This window comes from Oncorhynchus mykiss, chromosome 27, assembly GCF_057628025.1.
Source record: "Oncorhynchus mykiss isolate SJ-2025 chromosome 27, ASM5762802v1, whole genome shotgun sequence".
NCBI classification, from domain to species: Eukaryota; Metazoa; Chordata; class Actinopteri; order Salmoniformes; family Salmonidae; genus Oncorhynchus; species Oncorhynchus mykiss.
In genome coordinates, this window is record NC_143048.1 from 7,757,772 (window position 1) to 7,777,590 (window position 19,819).

At 43.8% G+C, this 19,819-nt stretch overlaps 1 protein-coding gene across 1 annotated transcript; it reads left to right on the plus strand.

Annotated features, from left to right (window-relative positions):
• The first annotated feature begins 2,420 nt into the window (after window positions 1-2,420).
• On the plus strand, window positions 2,421-19,596 carry rab4b (RAB4B, member RAS oncogene family). The gene is made up of 8 exons (XM_021587423.3): window positions 2,421-2,660; window positions 10,783-10,863; window positions 11,520-11,634; window positions 11,740-11,802; window positions 12,789-12,943; window positions 13,475-13,570; window positions 17,041-17,217; window positions 17,301-19,596. The coding sequence occupies exons 1-7, from the start codon at window positions 2,645-2,647 to the stop codon at window positions 17,154-17,156; spliced, it is 642 nt and encodes a 213-aa protein (XP_021443098.1). The 5' UTR covers window positions 2,421-2,644; the 3' UTR covers window positions 17,157-17,217; window positions 17,301-19,596.
• Window positions 19,597-19,819: the final 223 nt, after the last annotated feature.

Sequence of the window (19,819 nt, forward strand, 5' to 3'; positions counted from 1 at the left end):
CTCCCCCTCCACACTGTGCTTTGAATGTGTGTGTGTGTGTGTGTTTGGGTGCTCTAGACAGTATGGCAAGGTGATGAATGAGAACGCAGGCATTCTTCATCAAAACCTCAAAAGACTCTGCATTGTTGAACTTTTTCAAAAGCGAGGAAGAGTCGACTTGCTTGCCAGCCCCTGCAAGTCCCCACACCGAACACCCTCCTAACACACAACCAGACTTCCTGGTGAAATAAAGGTAACAGAAAGATTAAAAGACACTACCTAAACACACTTACCCACAAACCTATGGGACACTATACAGACTGGGCATATAATGGAAATAATAGAGAATGGCTACTCAGATAGATATCACAAAATAAAACATTGAGCAGTTTTTATTGTTTATATTCTATGCTAAAATAGTATCAACTTAAACAGTTGTTATTAACGCAGGTTTAATGTCATGTCATATCATATTATATTTAATGTAATTTCATGTCTTGTCGCAGGCCTGTCAATGTTCGGTCTAATAATTATCAGACCTAGCGCAATAGACTTCAGGCACAAACTCTTATCTGTGCCTGCCATCGCGTGGCCAGCTGTTGCATCTACATGCAACGCAGAGATGCATTTGACCCTCTTCTCACGCTCACACGCCACACCTCATATCTCACGCATTGAAAAGTACTGCTTTTATTTTTCTAAATCCATTGTACAGGGCGTTCACTTTTTCAACGGTATACTACTCCAACTTGTGTTCAAATCGGAGCATCTGCGACTGCATTATAATATCACGCGCGGAACCTGTATTATTGTCCTATAGGAGCCAAAGCAGTGTGAACCGCGGCACATTAAAGTATATGATTGGTCTAGTTATGTAACGAACCAAGGGGATTGCGTGCGCGGTTTAAAGAAACGCCCCCCTTCTTTTGGTGATTGTCGTTTAGGCTTTGGCAACCAAATAGCAGCAGACAGACCTACAATCTGTTTTAGCAGGGAAGTTTGGTAGGGTGACTTGATTTTCCCCACACTTACAGTATTTAATTGTTCCACTTCTTCACAGTTTTTCCAGTGTCTGATATACCTACATGTGTCTTTTAAAAATGAATTATAATGCGGCTATTTATTTTTGCAGCCAATCGTGGACAGTTTTGAATATGTCCTACAAATAAGCAATGGATATGAATTGCTCCAGGCCATTTTAGTATTGTGCACGTGCTAGCTAGAGATGGTAGAGGGACTCGCAGATCATACACAGATAACATATTTTGTCTATGTAGAGTAAGATGACGAAAAGGATCTTCAACTAGTAGGCATAAACCACCTAAATATTGATATTCATTTTTTAAAGATTGGGTGATTGAGAAATTAATTGTTATAACAAGAACATTTATAAACACCCATTGGGAAACATGAATCAGGGGTGGCCAACCCTCCTGGAGAGCAAGCAGGATTTTCTTCCAGTCCTGTTTTAAAGAGATAGTTCACCAAAATGACAAATACAAAATGTTTGTGTCCTTACCTTAAAAGTAGTCTATGGACAAGGAGACTGCAATCTATGATTTGGTTACCCACTGCCATCAACCATTAATATGAGTATTTATGAGCATTCCTGAGGATTCCTGCTGACCTTCCCACAGTTTCTCCTATTTGCCTGTCTCCCCGTCTAACTTAATTACTGTCGGAATAAAGTGTCAATCCACCTAAAAAAAAAGATGTTTAATAAACTATTAGCATACTTTAAATGTCATACTTTAAAAGTAACAAAGTTGTCAAATGAGTGTTCAATTAATGTTCAAAGCATTCTGAATACACCTGACCTGTGTTTCTTTCCCACCCTTGTCATGGACCTAAGCCATGTCAAGATACATATAATTGCAGGAGTTTAGCTTTAAAACAGTGCAATTTTCCTGGGGGAAAAAGCTTTCTTCAAAAGTTGCCAGCCCTGGCAACGGTTGCAGTGTAGTGAATCCCTAATAATAAAAGCTGTCCTAAGATGAAATTCTTGACCAATTTGTTAAGTGACTGGATTCAATATACTTTCATTTACTCACCAAAATAAAGTGAAGAAAGCAATGGAAGATGGGTCAAGGGGGAGGGACCCTAAGAGAAGTGGTGTGAGTGGTAGAACTGTACCAGTACAGAGTGATAAATCAACAAGTGATATATGTTTCAGTCAGATTTTTAGCAATGGTTATCAACTGTGCTACAGGGATGGAATGTAAGTTGCAGAAAATTGAGGTTGTGGTGGCAGCTGCAGAGAGGTATTTGGGTGTGTGAGACTTGACATCAGAAGAGTTACAGGGTGTGGTGGTAGGACTAAATAGTGGAGTATGGTGTTTCTTTCTTTATTTTGTATATTTAAAACAAATTGTGTAGTGTTAGATGGTAGTTCATATTTTATATATATTTTTTTCAAGCAAAGTTATACTCCAGTCTAGTAGGTGGCGGTAATGCAACATTTATTGGATGCCAACCGCTATTAAACCTCATCGAAGAATAAGTTGTGTTGTTGGAGGAAGGAAAGGAAACGGTGTGGCGAAGTCAGAAATCTAAAACGAGGAGTAATTGCCACATTAGAAAACAACACCACATCCTTTACATACGGTACGAAGAAATAAACGAAGAAAAGCCAACTGAGTCCATCGTTTTTAAAGCGGGGGCCGACATGTCTGAAACATACGGTACGTTTAGTTAGCTAGACGAAGATGGTGGAGAAATGAAGATAGTTCACTCAGGCCGTTTACCATTGAACAAAAATAATCAGTTCCGGTCTACTTAACGGGGTGGGTATCCCATAGACGTATAGAATAGCAGCTGGTCTACTTAGTTAATTGAGTTTCATTAAACCAGAAAAAAGCAGTTAGTGAAGTGTCTCGCTTTCTCTTCTGTATTTGAGCTAGCTACGTATGTAACTTCTACTGTACCTGCTGGGGTCAGGAGGCTTGTTTGTGTTTGCAAATGCATTCAGCCCTGGAATTTCCACTAGGTATCTTGAAATCAACACTGTCTCGTGTCACCACTGTCTCGTAGCCAGAAGGAGTGGGTAGAGAGTAGCGGGGTGTGCTTCCTAAAATTGTCAAGAAGTAGTGTTAGTACACAACATCGAGTCTATTGTATTGGTTTCACTCCCAGAGGGAGTTGTGTCCCAAAGTTAGTCAATAAGTAACTTCTATTGAAATATTATCAACAAAACATTGGTATAGCTAACTTAGGTGGCTAGTTTACGGCAGTAAGTTTAGTCATAGCTAGAAGCTGCATTTGCAGTCCTTCGGTTTAATTTAACAGACCTTTTGATTTAGCTAGTTAGTCATGTGTCCTTGGGATTGAAAAGTTGGAAGTGGTGGGGTTAGCTAACTTCTCAAGTGATGCATTTTTGCTAACGACCGGCCTCCCCAATCCTGTTCCCGGAGAGCCACCCTCTAGGTTTTCACTCCAACTCTAACCTAGCGCACTTGGTTCTAATAATTCGCTGGTTGACCAACTTAATCTTGTTAGTTTTGAAGCGAAAACCTACTGGAGGGTAGCTCTCCAGGAACATGGTCGGAGAGCCCTGATCTGATCTGATGCATTTGCAATGACACCCCAGCCCCAGGGTACAGATACCAGCATCCTCATCTCCTTCATAACTAGCTTGCTATATGAGATCATATCTGGAATTCGTATAAACATTTCAAACAAGACTGTAATACTGTTTTGCATGTGACTTCCTCTGAATTTGAACAAAGATGTCTTTGAGTTACATGCACACAATAATGCGATTATTGTGGATAGTCAGATTAATATAATAGCTAACGTTAGTTCGATTAAAACTATTACATGCTTTGCAAGAAAGATTTCCATAATAATGCTGTTTTACATACATCTGAAATCGGCTATTTTTTGGGGAAGCATATTTGATTCTCGGTTCGAACACAAAGTTTGAATGTGAAAACTACTTCTAAGGCTACTCTTTGTAACTAACGTTACTGCTAAATTGTTCTGAACACACTTCACTGGCGGTAAAGAGGAAGGCTCGCGTGGCTGGTGCTAGCACTTGCTCAGATCAAATACTTTACTGGAACGCTGATTTTAAGGTGTTAATATGTCCTAATAATTTGAAAGATTGCTTACTTCGATTTGGACCGTACACCGATTTGAAGAGAAGTAGAGTAAGGTGTTTACATGACTATTGCATAATCTGCCTACTGTCATAATCAGTTTAATATCAAATGATTAATGTGCATGTAAACATACTCATTTTTAAGAGGTTTAAAAGCCTGACTGTTTTTAAGAACTGTAGAAATCCCAAAACAAACGTCTTGTTTTTTGTGCGTGCATGTAAGCTTGCTTGACTTGTCAGCTAGAATGGGGATTCTATTAATTCTATTCCACATTAATCTAATCTCCTGAATGTTAATTCTTCTCGTGTCACTATTTAAACGACAATGTAACCTACATATTTTAAAATCAAAGGTGTTTGTTGGTCCATTACATGTCCAATTCCATGGGGGCCAATCCAAGACCAATCCAATACATTTACGTTGGTGTGTTACTAACAAACAATCTTGTTCTACTTTTATTTTATTTTTTTAAAATTATATTTGATCCTTTTTGGAACTTTCTGCCCCCTTTTTTTGTGATATCCAATTGGTAGTTAGTCGTGACCCATCGCTGCAACTCCCTACGGACTCCGGAGAGGCGAAGGTGGAGAGCCATGCGTCCTCCGAAACACGACCCCGCTAAGCTGGCATCCCGTTTCGCTTAACCGGGATGCCATCCGCACCAATGTGTAGGAGGAAACACCTTACAGCTGGCGACCGAAATCAGCTTGCATGCACCCGGCCCGCCAGAGTGCGATGGGACAATGACATCCCAGCCGGCCAAACCCTCCCCTAACCCGGACGATGCTGGGCCAATTGTGTGCGTCTCTTCATGGGTCGAACCTGGATCTGTAGTGGTGCCTCTGACACTGCAATGCACTGCCTTAAACCGCTCTTGTTATTTTCACCAATGGAAAAAAAATTCAGTTTTATCTTCCTTTGACCACTGTCTTGGAATCTTTATGCCGAAATATACATTTGAACCTTGTAAACATGCTTTGGACATGTTGTGTAGTGGTAGCTAAGTGTTTTACTGTAGCCAGGCCTATTCATTTTCTTATGCTGTGGCAAATGGATTGGTTTTTGTTTGTGTAACAACAGCACACCTTGGATACTCACTCCTCTCCTGTTGCAGCTTGCTCAACCCCCTGCTTGACACAAACACACACGTGTCTCTCCATCTGTGTCTCTCCATCTGTCTCCCTCACTCGATAATGATATAGTCTCTCTTTTGCTCTCTCTCTGAAATGCTACACCAGCAGGTCAACATTAGGGGTGGAGTGCTCTGCACTAATGGTACATAGAGCACAGCTGTAATAGTCTTCATTGATTTACTCATGGGCTTTTTTTCCCCCTTCTAAGTACTAGAAGGGATAAAGGAAAGGAGGGCAGAACAACAGTCACAGGGGAGACACGTGACTACACAAAGCAGACTAGCAGAAGCTGCATTCACTAATTCACGTTGGCTCTCAGTGAAGGATTGGGCCGACTGTCCTTTTTTTATTCTTTACCCGAACACAAAACGCATCACACAGTCTTTCGGTTAGGGGAATGGCTGTCTTAGTGTGTACACACACTGATGAAGCCCAACACAGTAAGATAGTATATGGCTTGGCTCCAGAGGTAACACGGGTCTGATTCAGAGCAGGTGAAGAACAGGAGGATGTGTGTGTGTGTGGTCACTGATCAGGCTGTTATTTCTGCCAAATCCTGCCTGCTGTTTACTATATATACCCAACAAAATACTTGTGGTGTTATTATGGTGTAAATACAATGACTCAAATATTCCCTTCCGGGGTAAGGCCTAGACAGGCTTTTCCATCGGTCACGTTCACACACAGGTTGTCTTTGATAAGTGTTTCTGTCGAGAGACAGAAAACAAGGTGTGATAAGGCCTCTAGTGGGTACCTACCTTGCCATGAATGTGTCCTCATGGTTATGTTGCTTGAGTAAACCACACACGCTAGTATAAATAGGCCATGGTTGATTTATGGGTTGGAGAATAGCTGGCTGCGGGAGTACTTAATGTGTTTTAAATGTCACAGAAGAACAAAGGAGCAATCTCATCCCCAGCTCTTTCCTTTTCATCAGTGGGAGTCGAGTCATTTACTCAAGTTACAATATTGACTATTTGACTGGCCTGCTTTATAGCCTAGCTGATTAGCCTACTAGCAGCAGAGCGGTCAACAGCATACAGTCTGCAAATCAATCAGAAAGTTGAGGTGAAGAGTCAGGCACTGACAGAGTTGGAAATGTAATTGAAATACAGTACCGGTAAAAGTTTGGACACACCTACTCATTCAAGTGTTTTTCTTAATTTTTACTATTTTTTTACATTGTAGAGTAATAGTGAAGACATCAACTATGAAATAACACATGGAATCTTGTAGTAACCAAAAAAGTGTTAAATCAAAATATATTTGAGATTCTTCAAATAGCCATCCTTTTCCTTGATGACAGCTTTGCACACGCTTGGCATTCTCTCATCCAGCTTCACCTGGAATGCTTTTACAAAAGTCTTGAAGGAGTTCCCACATATGCTGAGCACTTGTTGACTGCTTTTCCTTCACTCTGCGGTCCAACTCATCCCAAACCATCTCAATTGGGTTGAGGTCGGGTTATTGTGGAGGCCAGGTCATCTGATGCAGCACTCCATCACTCTCCTTCTCGGTCAAATAGCCCTTACATATCCTGGAGGTGTGTTGGGCCATTGTCCTGTTGAAAAACAAATGATTGTCCCACTAAGCACAAACCAGGTGGGATGGCGTATCGCTGCAGAATGCTGTGGTAGCCATGCCTTTAAATTCTAACAAAATCACCCAGTGTCACCAACAAACCACCATCACACCTCCACAATGCTTCACGGTGGAAACCACACATGCAGAGTAGGTGAACGGATTATCTCCGCATCTCACAAAAACACAGCGGTTGGAACCAAAAATCTCACATTTGGACTCATCAGACCAAAGGACAGAATTCCACTGGTCAAATGTCCATTGCTCTTGTTTCTTGGCTTAAGCAAGTATCTTCTTCTTATTGGTGTCCTTTAGTAATGGTTTCTTTGCAGCAATCTGAGGTGCAGATATTCTAAAGAACATATCCTCTGCAGCAGTGGTAACTCTGGGTATTCCTTTCCTGGGGCGGTCCTCATGAGAGCCAGTTTCATCATAGCGCTTGATGGTTTTTGCGAATGCACTTCAAGAAACATTCCAAAGTTCTTGAGATGTTCCGCATTGACTGACCTTCACGTCTTAAAGTAATGATGGACTGTTGTTTCTCTTTGCTTATTTGAGCTGTTCTTGCCATAATATGGATTTGGTCTTCTACCGAACAGGTAGAAGGTTATCTTCTGTGGTACCAACCCTACCACGTCACAACACAACTGACTAGCTCAAATGCATTAAGAAGGAAAGAAATTCCACAAATGTACTTTTTAACAAGGCACACCTTTTAATTGAAATGCATTCTAGGTAACTACCTCATGAAGCTGGTTGAGAGAATGCCAAGAGTCTGCAAAACTGTCATCAAGGCAAAGGGTGGCTACTTTGAAGAATCTCAAATATATTTTGATTTGTTTAACCCTTGTTTTTTGGTTACTACATGATTCCGTATGTGTTATTTCATAGTTTTGATGTATTCACTATTATTCTACTACATTCAAATAAAAACCCTGGAATGAGTAGGTGTGTCTAAACTTTTGACTGGTACTGTAATCTCCCAGTAAATGCAACAACTAGCCTTGAAACTCAGTGAGGGGCCTGTGTTTTTCCTGCAGCTTGACTCACGTGTGTGTGTGTGTGTGTGTGTGTGTGTGTGTGTGGGTGTGTGGGAGAGAGACTTGTGCATCCTTCACTCTATACTACTGCTGCCCCTTTCCACACACAGCCAGCCTCTCCTTCTTCAATTCCCCATTGTTCCCTGTACGGCTTGGTGGAACACTGGCCTACGCATGCAAATTGCCCCTGACCTCTGACCTATCTGTGGTCACGGCACAAAGGCCGTCTTTGGACCGCTCTGTGTCCCACACGTCAGGGCCCCAGCCAGACGGTCATGTGCGTAGGATGGGTCAAGTACCAGACCCGGTCCAACACACCACTAGATCTGTGCAGCTGCCCCAGTGTAACCCATCTGTGTTGTGCAGATGTACTTGGTCCCGGTCGGCTATACATAGGACTGTTTGTGAATAGACTGCCTCCGTTCTTATACACTTGCCGCCATGTAGCCAGCTCAGCGTTTCCCCTAGGATCTTTTTCAGGCAGTTGTGGTGCAGTTAGCGGGGGAGGGGCAGCAGAGACAAAATGTTGCTGTTTTTAAAGCACATTTTCTACAGTTCTACACGTTTCTGCCATGGTTTAGGCTGTGTTATGCTATCTGAGTGACTCAAACATGGTAACAAAATCCATGGGGGCCCCCATGCCATGACATTTTAGGTATTTTAGATTTTAGCTCGTCTAGTTTTTATTTCAGTGGTTGTTAGTTCTCAAAGATGATCTTATAATACTTATATACAGTTGAAGTCGGAAGTTTACATTCACTTAGGTTGGAGTCATTAAAGCTCGTTTTTCAACCACTCCACAAATTTCTTGTTAACAAACTATAGTTTTGGCAAGTCAGTCAAGACATCTACATTGTGCATGACAAGTATTTGTTCCAACAATTGTTTACAGATAGATTATTTCACCTATAAATCACTGTATCCCATTTCCAGTGGGTCAGACGTTTACATACACTAAGTTGACTGTGCCTTTCATGTCATGGCTTTAGAAGCTTCTGGTAGGCTAATTGATGTCAATTGGAGGTGTACCTGTGGATGTATTTCAAGGCCTACCTTCAAACTCAGTGCCTCCTTCTTGACATCATAGAATATTCTAAAGAAATCAGCCAAGACCTCAGAAAAAAATTGTAGACCTCCACAAGTCTGGTTCACCCTTGGGAGCAATTTCCAAATGCCTGAATGTACCACGCTCATCTGTACAAACATATAGTACGCAAGTATAAACGGCATGGGACCACGCAGCCATCATACCGCTCAGGAAGAAGATGCATTCTGTTTCCTGGAGATGAACGTACTTTAGTGCAAAAAGTGGAAATCAATCCCAGAGCAACAGCAAAGGACCTTGTGAAGATGTTGGAGGAAACCGGTACAAAAGTATCTATATCCACAGTAAAACAAGTCCTATATCGACATAACCTGAAAGGCCGCTCAGCAAGGAAGAAGCCACAGCTCCTAAACCGCCATAAAAAAGCCAGACTACGGTTTGCAACTGCACATGGGGACAAAGATCATACTTTTTGGAGAAATGTCTTCTGGTCTGATGAAACAAAAATAGAACTGTTTGGCCATAATGACCATCGTTATGTTTGGAGGAAAAAGGGGGAGGCTTGCAAGCCGAAGAACACCATCCCAACCTTGAAGAACGGGGGTGGCAGCATCATGCTGTGGAGGTGCTTTGCTGCAGGAGGGACTGGTGCACTTCACAAAATAGATGGTAGTTATGAGGAGGGAAAATTAACTCGATATATTGAAGCAACATCTCAAGACATCAGTCAGGTGGTTAAAGCTTGGTCACAAATGGGTCTTCCAAATGGACAATAACCCCAAGCATACTTGTTGTGGCAAAATGGCTTAAGGACAACAAAGTGAAGGTATTGGAGTGGCCGTCACAAAGCCCTGAACTCAATCCTATAGAAAATTTGTGGGCAGAACTGAAAAAGCATGTGCGAGCAAGGAGGCCTACAAACCTGACTCAGTTACACCAGCTCTGTCAGGAGGAATGGGCCAAAATTCACCCAACTTATTGTAGGAAGCTTGTGGAAGGCTACCAGAAACGTTTGACCCAAATAAATAAAAGCTGAAATAATTCATTCTCTCTACACATTCATATCATTCACATTCATAAAATAAAGTGGTGATCCTAACTGACCTAAAACAGGGAATATTTACTAGGATTAAATGTCAGGAATTATAATAAACATTTTTTTTTGCCAAACTTTATTTGGCAAAGGTGTATGTAAACTTCTGACTTCAACTGTATAGACAGTCAGGGAGAGTGTTTTAAATTATTATTTAAAAAAAATATATGTTTTTGTGGTAGCCATGATTTGAATATAGGGGAAACACTGCATCTGAATGTCAGTGCAACACTCAGGCTAGTTGCATGGAGCTCACCTATCTAGGAGCCTGTCTGTCTAGTCAGGGGTTGCGCTGCAACATTGAGTCATCAAGGGTGGTATGAGGTCAGAGTCTGGGAGACTGTTTTGGCAGGGCTCCTGGATGCTATCGCTGTCACTCAGCGTACACTCTGAGACGAGCCACACCATACAGATAAGCTTGGCCTTTTTATTGGGGGAAATCAGGAGCAGTTCCAAAGCCTGAGGAGACAGACCGGATGATACAACTCAATCGCTCTCATAGCGAGGAGTGATGTCCTATGGGATTTACACCTCTGTGGTTGACAACACATCCTCTCTCATTGTTAATTTAGACGTCTCTTTTACCTCCATCCTTTTAACAAGCCGCTTTGCAAAGTAGCATCAATGTTAACATGCCGTTAACAACACTCACACGCAAGGTCGTGATTAGCCAGCTAATTTGGGACCGTTGGCAACTCGGTGACAGTGAGCAGCTCACGATCGCAGGACGACTTAAGGATTGGTCTCAAGTTCAACCGTTTGAGCCGCTGGCGTTTGTATTGATTTCTGTCCCCGCTCTCTCTCATTTCAGACTTCCTGTTTAAGTTCCTGGTCATTGGAAGTGCTGGGGCGGGGAAATCTTGCCTCCTGCACCAGTTCATTGAGACCAAGTGTAAGTAGTGCCGATGCTGGTCCACCCCCTGTCCTGCAAATACACAACACCCACATGCATCGTTTATGTACAATAATATAGAAACATTACAAGCATCTCTGCACACTGACACACACACACACACACACGCTCGCTCGCTCATGTAGCGGATGTCCACGCACACTGATGTGCAAATGAGATAAAGACCTCTAACTCTCAGTCCTGTCAGTAGCTTGAGGGAAGGGCTTTGACTGTGTTAAACTCTGGACCTGGGAGAGGCAGTAGCTCCTTAACCCTCTGGTAGGCTGATGAGGCTTCCGAAGAGGCTTCTGACGCAAACTGTTCTGGTCTTTTAAACAAGCACAACGCACCAGCACAATATAGATCAGCTCTGGGAATTAACCAGGAAATGTTTCTGTGAAGTCTTGGCAACGTAGGCCTAATAACTAGGCAGTCACACCTACTCTTTGGACAAGCATTTCGCTACACTCGCAGTAACATCTGCTAACCATGTGTATGGGACAAATACATTTGATTTGATTTGAGGCTATCTTTCACAAAGCAGCCATCTGTAAAAACAGACATTTTAATAAAGAATGAGACATAAACAAACAGTGCGGTGATGTTTGTGGCTTCTCTCTCAATTTTTTTTATTTTATTGGTCTCTGCCTGTGCAGTCAAGCAGGACTCCAACCACACCATCGGGGTCGAGTTTGGGTCCAGGGTGGTCAACGTTGGGGGTAAGACCGTTAAACTACAGATCTGGGACACAGCCGGACAGGAGCGCTTCAGGTAAAGATCTCCCATTGGTTACCCTGAGTGCCGTTACCGCTGACCCGTCCTCTGTATTCTGGTTCTGTGATTGGTTAACAGTGCTTTCTGTCTGCCCTCCCCCAGGTCTGTGACTCGTAGCTACTACCGCGGAGCAGCAGGGGCGCTGCTCGTCTATGACATCACAAGGTAGGTGATGAACGACCCATTACGAACGCGCACTGATTTTACTGGTCGCATGCACGCACGCACACACACCCAGGCATGGGAGTTAGCATAGAGCATGGAGATACTGACTAGAGATGTTGAATTTCAACAGGCCTATGGAGAGTCTGTCAGGAGCACTTAGACACTCTGAGTCAGAGATGGAGACATTTGTATGGCAGCACCAAGCCAAGAGTTTTTATTTAATAAGCCCAGAGTTGCCATGGCACTGCCTGTCTCATAATCAAGATGGAGTGAATGGTGTACTGTCAGGTGAGCTTTAATAAAGTGTGTGATGCAGAATGACAGGGCCTGTAATAAAGTATGTGATGCAGAATGACAGGGCCTGTAATAAAGTGGCGTCTCCAGACAGGAGGCAGGCAGCCCGGAAAGCAAAACTCCATTAGACAGTGTCAACCGAGCAGGGGGGGAGAGAATATGATGAGAGGGAGAGATGGAAGCGTGTGGTGTGAGAGAGCTACGCCGAGGCAGAGTGGTCGTCATCGCTTACCTCTATGCTGACGTCATGGTTAAGCCGCCTCGCTGTGGGACATTAGTCGACACCCTTCTGCTCATTGTTTTCACGTTGCCATGGACACCAGCATGCTGTCACCATGGTGATCGGGGACTTTCCAAAACAAAAAGAGATGGTGTGACGTGGTATCGGACTCCATCTGTCCTTGAGGAGGGGAAAGGGAGGGATGACGTTTCATATTTCTCTTCTCATTTGGAGCAAAAATAACATTAGTCCACAGAGAGAGGTTGAAAAGTGTAAGTTGAGAATATTAGCAGTTTTTCAACTTATCACCCCCCCCCATCCAAGAACTTCTTCTATTTGACCTCTGATGCAGTCATGAACGCACAATTCACAACTGCTTTTTCAAAAGTAACGTCCCATTCCCTGTTGAACATGCCTTTCCCTAAGGAAACGCGATTTGATTCAGTTCTCCCCTCCTGTGTCTTTCCTCTAGCCGGGAGACGTACAACGCCCTGACTGACTGGCTGACAGACGCGCGGACGCTGGCCAGCCCCAACATCGTCATCATCCTGTGCGGCAATAAGAAGGACCTGGACGCGGACCGAGAGGTAACCTTCCTCGAGGCGTCCCGCTTCGCACAGGAGAACGGTAACTGTCTTGTCTGTCCGTCTCTCACCCTTCTCTCCTCTACTCAGGCCGTTTCCCTGGCTCTCATTTCACAACTGTCTCTCACCCTTTCTCTCACTGTCACTCTCACCCTTTCTCTCACTGTCACTCTCACCGTTCTCTCCTCTACTCAGGCCTTTTCCCTGGCTCTCATTACACAACTGTCTCACCCTTTCTCTCACTGTCACTCTCACCCTTCTCTCCTCTACTCAGGCCTTTTCCCTGGCTCTCATTTCACAACTGTCTCTCACCCTTTCTCTCACTGTCACTCTCACCCTTTCTCTCACTGTCACTCTCACCCTTCTCTCCTCTACTCAGGCCTTTTCCCTGGCTCTCATTACACAACTGTCTCACCCTTTCTCTCACCCTTTCTGCACTCCATCGCTCCCCTTTTTTCCTTTCTCTCCTTTTTAGTCAACTCTAATCTCAGGTAGTTGTAATATCCACAAGTTTTTAAACCCGTATTAGTTTAATTGGGATTAGAGTATCGAGTTGACTGACTGACTGTTACAGAACTGATGTTCCTGGAGACTAGCGCTCTGACAGGGGAGAATGTGGAGGAGGCCTTCCTCAAAACCGCCCGTACCATCCTCAACAAGATAGAGTCAGGTAAACAAACAGTTTATTTATGAGGTGTGTTTGTGTGTGTGCTAAAAATGTGTTTCTGTTTGATTTTTAATCTTACTATCAAACAAGTTCAATGTGTGTGGTTTTGGGATGTCTCATGTTGTTTACGCCTAGCTATATGTGTGTGCTCTGTGTGCCTTGGTCTTTCTTGATTTAATGTACACTGAGCTACAGTTCACATAAGGACAGCTTTCAATTGAAATAAATTCATTAATCTATAGATTTCGCTTGACTGGGAATACAGATATGCATCTGTTGGTCACAGATACCTTAAAAACATATATATAATTGGGATGTGGATCAGAAAACCAGTCAGTATCTGGTGTCACCACCATTTGCCTCATGCAGCGCGACACATCTCCTTCACATAGAGTTGATCAGGCTGTTGATTGTGGCCTGTGGAATGTTGTTCCACTCCTCTTCAATGGATGTGCGAAGCTGCTGGATATTGGCGGGAACTGGAACACGCTGTCGATCCAGAGCATCCCAAACATGCTCAATGGGTGACATATCTGCTGAGTATGCTGGCCATGGAAGAACTGGGACATTTTCAGCTTCCAGGAATTGTGTACAGATACATGGGGCCTCAACATTATCGTGCTGAAACTTGAGGTATTTCAGCATGAAGATGATGTCCCAGTCTGTAATCCCCACATGTTTTAAGATGACTACAATCATCCCTGTTCTTAAGAATTCTAAGGCTTCCTGCCACAATGACTCCCTCCTAGTAGCACTCACTTCAGTAATCATGAAGTTCTTTGGATGGCTGGTTATGGCATACATTAACTCCACCATCCCAGACACCATCCCATCCTAGACCCACTCCAATTTCCATACCGCCCCAACAGATCCATAGTTTATACATCCTCAATTGCTCTCCACACTGCCTTCGCCCACCTAGATAAGAGGAATACCTAGGTGAGAATGATGTTCATTGGCTACAGATCTACTTTGAACACTGTTGTCACCTCTATGCTCGTCACCGAACTTAGGACTCGGGGGTCTGAACACCTCCCTCCACAACTGAATCCTGGACTTCCTGACGGGCCGACCCCAGGTGGTGATGGTAGGCAACATCACCTCTGCCACGCTGACACAGGGGCCCCACGGGTATGTGCTTAGTTCCCTCCTGTACTGCCTGTTCACCCACGACTGCGTGGCCACACAACACCACCATCAAGTTTGCTGAAGACACTATGGGGATAGGCCTGATCACCGGCGACAATGAGTCAGCCTACAGGGAGGATGTCAGTGACCTGGCAGTGTGGTGCCAGAGCAACACATTCTCCCTCAATGTCAGTAATACCACCTGATCGTGGACTACAGGAAATGAGGAGGCGAGTTTAGCATGTGGGCCCTCCAATCCTCAAAAGGTTCTACAGCTGTACCATTGAGAGCATCTTGACTGGCTGCATCACTGCCTGGTATGGCAATAGCACCGCCCTCGATCGCATGGCGCTAAAGAGGATGGTGTGGACAACCGAGTACATCACTAGGGCTCCCTGCCAACCAGGACCTCTATATCAGGTGGTGTGGAAAGAAGGCCCTGAAAATCGTTAGACTCCAACCACCCAAGCCCATACACTATTCTCTCTGCTTCCGAACGGCAAGCGGTACCCGGTGCATCAAGTCTGGCACCAACAGGTTCTTGAACAGCTTCTATCCCCAAGCAATAAGACTGATAAATCTATAAGCTAAGACCATCTGAGTTAACCGTGTATCTTTTATTGACCTATTTTAATATTTTCTCTATGCACACTCGCGGGGCCCTACACACTCATAATATGCACATACATTTATACTGACTCTACACCCACTCACAAACAAGCTGCTGCTACTCTATTTATCTTACATCCTGTTGCTTAGTCACCTTACTTACCCCTATTACATACAGTGCATTTAGAAAGTATTCCGACCTTGACTTTTTCCACATTTTGTTACATTACAGCCTTCTAAAATGGATTAAATCGTTTTTTTCCCCTCACAATACCCCATAATGACAAAGCAAAAACATTATTTCATTTTTTTGCAAATTTAATAAAAAACATTTTTAACTGAAATATCACATTTACAAAAGTATTGAGACCCTTTACTCTACTTTGCCGAAACACCTTTGGCAGCGATTACAGCCTCGAGTCTTCTTTGGTATGGCGCTATAAGCTTGGCACACCTGTGTTTGGGGAGTTTCTCCCATTCTTCTCTGCAGATCCTCTCAAGCTCTGTCAGGTTGGATGGGGAGTGTCACTGCACAGCTATGTTTAGGTCTCTCCAAAGATGCTCTGGTTGTGCCACTCATTCAGAGACTTGTCCAGAAGCCATTCCTGTGTAGTCTTGGCTGTGTGCTTAGGGATGTTGTCCTGTTGGAAGGTGAACCTTCGCCCCAGTCTGAGGTCTGGAGCAGGTTTTCATCAAGGATCTCGCTGTACTTTTCTCCGTTCATCTTTCCCTCGATCCTGACTAGTCTCCCAGTCCCTGACGCTGAAAAACATCCCCACAGCATGATGCACCAAGCTTCACCGTAGGGGGATGGTGCCAGGTTTCCTCCGCTTGGCATTCAGGCCAAAGAGTTCAATCTTGGTTTCATCAGACCAGAGGGTCCTTTAGGTGCCTTTTGGCAAACTCCAAGCGGGCTGTTATGTGCCTTTTACTGAAGAGTGGCTTCCGTCTGGCCACTCTACCATAAAGGCCTGATTGGTGGAGTGCTGGAGAAATGGTTGTCCTTCTGGAAGGTTCTCCCATCTCCACACAGGAACTCTGGAGCCATGTCAGAGTGACCATCGGGTTCTTGGTCACCTGACTGACCAAGGCCCCCACCCCCCCTGTTTGCTCATTGGCTGGGTAGCCAGCTCTAGTCTTGTGGTTCCAAACTTCTTTCATTTAAGAATGATGGAGGCCACTATGTTCTTGGGGACCTTCAATGTTTTGGTAGCCTTCCACAGATCTGTGCTTCGACACAATCCTGTCTTGGAGCTCTACGGACAATTCCTTCGACCTTGTGGCTTGGTTTAGACAGGTGTGTGTCTTTCCAAATGATGTCCAATCAATTGAATTTGCCACATGTGGACTCCCAATCAAGTTGTAGAAACATCTCAAGGATGATCAATGGAAACAGGATGCACCCTAGCTCAATTTCGGACTCTCATAGCAAAGGGTCTGAATTATTATGTAAATAAAGTATGTTTTTTTTTTGTTTAATGTGCAAAAATGTCTAAACCTGTTTTCGCTTATATAATCCATTTTAGAATAAGGCCGTAACAAACTAAATATGGAAAAAGTCAAGGGGTCTTAACACTTTCCGAAGTCACTGTATGTGTGTTCACATCCAGACTGTATCACATCCGGCCGTGATTGGGAGTCCCATAGGGCACTGTTGTAAATAAGAATTTGTTCTTAAATGACTTGCCAGGTTAAATAAAGGTAAAAAAAATAAAAATGCGCCTTGCCTTTGTCAGGTGAGTTGGACCCAGAACGGATGGGTTCAGGTATCCAGTATGGAGATTCTTCTCTGAGGCAGCTGAGACAGCCCAGAGGTACCACCGCACAGACCAAGCAGCAGTGTAACTGCTAGGGGCCGGACCTCACCCTCACTCTTCAGCCCCACTCCCACATGCACAGGACGTGCCCTAAAGGTCAGTAGACTGCCATGCTTCGATTTAAATGTGTCTTTCGAGAATAATTGATCCAAATCTATTAACATTTCTCTCCCTCTCAGCTCGAGATGTTTTGGGATGTGCAGGACTCTTCCCCTTATCCCTTCTGAAACCACTTACACACGTACAGCATACCTTGACCAGTCGCCATGGAGATGACCTGCAACTCCTGACCATTGGTAAGAGACTATACTTCCTGCCAAGGGAGGTTACCCAGGCTCCTGGGTCCTAGGCTGGGAAACCCTGTGGTGTGAACTGTGCTGGGAACATAAGAAGAAGAGTCCATATCTGGGATGACTGTCAGGGTCAGGGGTTATGTGTAGGAGATTTCCTGTTTTTACCCTACCTTTGTGGTTTTTATCAACACATGCTTACACACACACACACACACCACCTGTAACAAAGTCCATGAAGGATGAAATGCAAAACAAACTTCCTCATTCATACGCAGCCTGTTAGACTGCACTGTCAGGTTGCTTGATGATTGAAGTTCTTATGTTTTACCCATCACAGTGGGAGCACTCCCCATTCGTATGTCTTTATGAGCTGATTTTGAACCTTTGTTTGCACTGTACTTCTTATCAAGCCTGCTTGTTTACCTTCTGATAACCGGGGCAAACCTAAGTCTCCCCAACCCGAGCTTGACTGCTCTGCAACCCCGAAAAGAGCCATCAAGCATGAGCAGATATTGGGTCAGTTGTGAATGCTTCCTCAATTATTGTCCGTCCCATTTCCCTTGATTCTTCTCCCGGCTTCAGATGTACACTTGTAACTGATTCCACCGGTCTAAATGTTACCACATGTAACTCGACCTCGGGTATAAATGGTATTGATTCTAATCTAATGGACAACTTGTCCAAGGTTTGTTTTCAATTCATGCAATTGATCAAGTGGAGTACTGGCCTTACAGGAACATTTCTTGACATTGTAGATGTATACTGTCCCCGCAACCCCCCCCAGTCCACATGTTTCCGATCAGTCATTACTAGCACTCCCCAAAGGGAAATCGATTCACTCCATGAGGCAATCAGAAAGGCGCGCGGGTCATGTCCAAAGCACAATGGTGAGTAAAGGTTTCAGTTCAGTCTTATGGTTTTCCAAAGGACCCCTTGTTATTCCCTATTATCAGCTGCATATCTAATGTTACTGCTTGCCTTTGCGATGTAAAATGCTACACTCTTGTCTCGTTCTCCGGCTCTATCGCGCCCCTGGGGAGGCTATCTCTGAGAATCGTACCCCCATCTTGGCCCTCTTCATTTCTCTGCTGCTCTGAGTTCACATGTAAAGACCGGTCACCGGGAGCTAGACTGGTTTCAGTGTCACTAGTGGGAAATATTCAGGTTACAGGGCCAGGCGGCTGTCTAAGATTCAACTGCACTTTTTGTTTTTACATGTCTTACACATTAAGTCTTGCCTCTTCCACCTATCATTTTCTGTCTGTCATATAGAATCGGGTTATGAAACGTTTAGAATTTCAGGCCCCATGTACCCTTACCTAATTCCTAAGCAATGCTACTGTTTGCACTCCACTAAGAGCAGGTTGTTACACTGAACCAGCATAGAGAAGATGGCTATCAAAATGCCACTGTGACATCATCCTGAGAAAGAATGGTTCCATTTTGTGTTAAAAAAAAAAAAGTCTGCTTTGTTATTTTTGTTTCTCTTTTGCAAGTGCCACTTTTTTTTAATTGAGATTTGTTTATATACTGTATCCATAGAATTGTAAGATTTGTATTGATTGAAAAATATACTGCAATAAAAAGAGCAATTGGAAGTTAGTCATTCCTTACTGAAGAACAACTGAGGGTTTTGTCCTTTCTCTCCAAGTGTTGACTGACCTGCCAGCCAGCTGTTCTACTTTCCCCTCTCCAGGGTTGTAGTAAAATGATTCCCTCTGCAATTTTATCTTGACCCATTTGTCTGCTGCCGTTGTAGGGACGATGTAACACTTGGGAGATTTACTGTGACTTCCTGAGCCCGTGTTCGTGTGCAGACCACAGACTGACCGCAAATCAGTCAGTCGGGTCTCACGACAGTAGTGCTGCACTCCATGCTGCTCGACCCTAATACCATTGAACCCTGGTCTCAATAATGCTGAGTATTCTATTGGCTGCATCGTAAGAACTTAATCTTTGGGCCATCGGCCTAATATTAACTTAGTCTGTCCTTAACGTCTCCTGTCTTTTCTCCACTCGGAACGGAGCAGAAACTCAGTTGTTGCTTAGTAACCAATGTGATGGAATCATTTTAAGAACTACTGTACATCTGAATAATCTGCTGTAAATTAATATTTGTCTATTGGATTGTTTTTGGCAGGGAAGGTTTGCTTGTTCATTTTAAAGGTCTATTCGTAATCAACTTGGCTTTTTAAATATGTGCACACGCGTTCATTGTTTCAACCTGGTTGCCTATCCGCCATGGAGACAGTAGGGTACGGTTAGTGTATCAGGGAAGACTTCATATGCTAGTCTACATGGTAAAAGCTTTGCGTGTCTGAATTTCTGTTTGTGGGTCAGTGGAGTAACAGGCAGGGTGGGTTAATGTATCTGAAGTGGATATATTGATTGATTTTATCGATCAC

Excerpts from the sequence above, each read along its gene's own strand:
- rab4b (XM_021587423.3), top strand. Across the intron at positions 10,864-11,519 it reads CCAGTTCATTGAGACCAAGT|TCAAGCAGGACTCCAACCAC; the intron begins GTAAGTAGTGCC and ends CTGCCTGTGCAG. Across the intron at positions 12,944-13,474 it reads CCGCTTCGCACAGGAGAACG|AACTGATGTTCCTGGAGACT; the intron begins GTAACTGTCTTG and ends TGACTGTTACAG.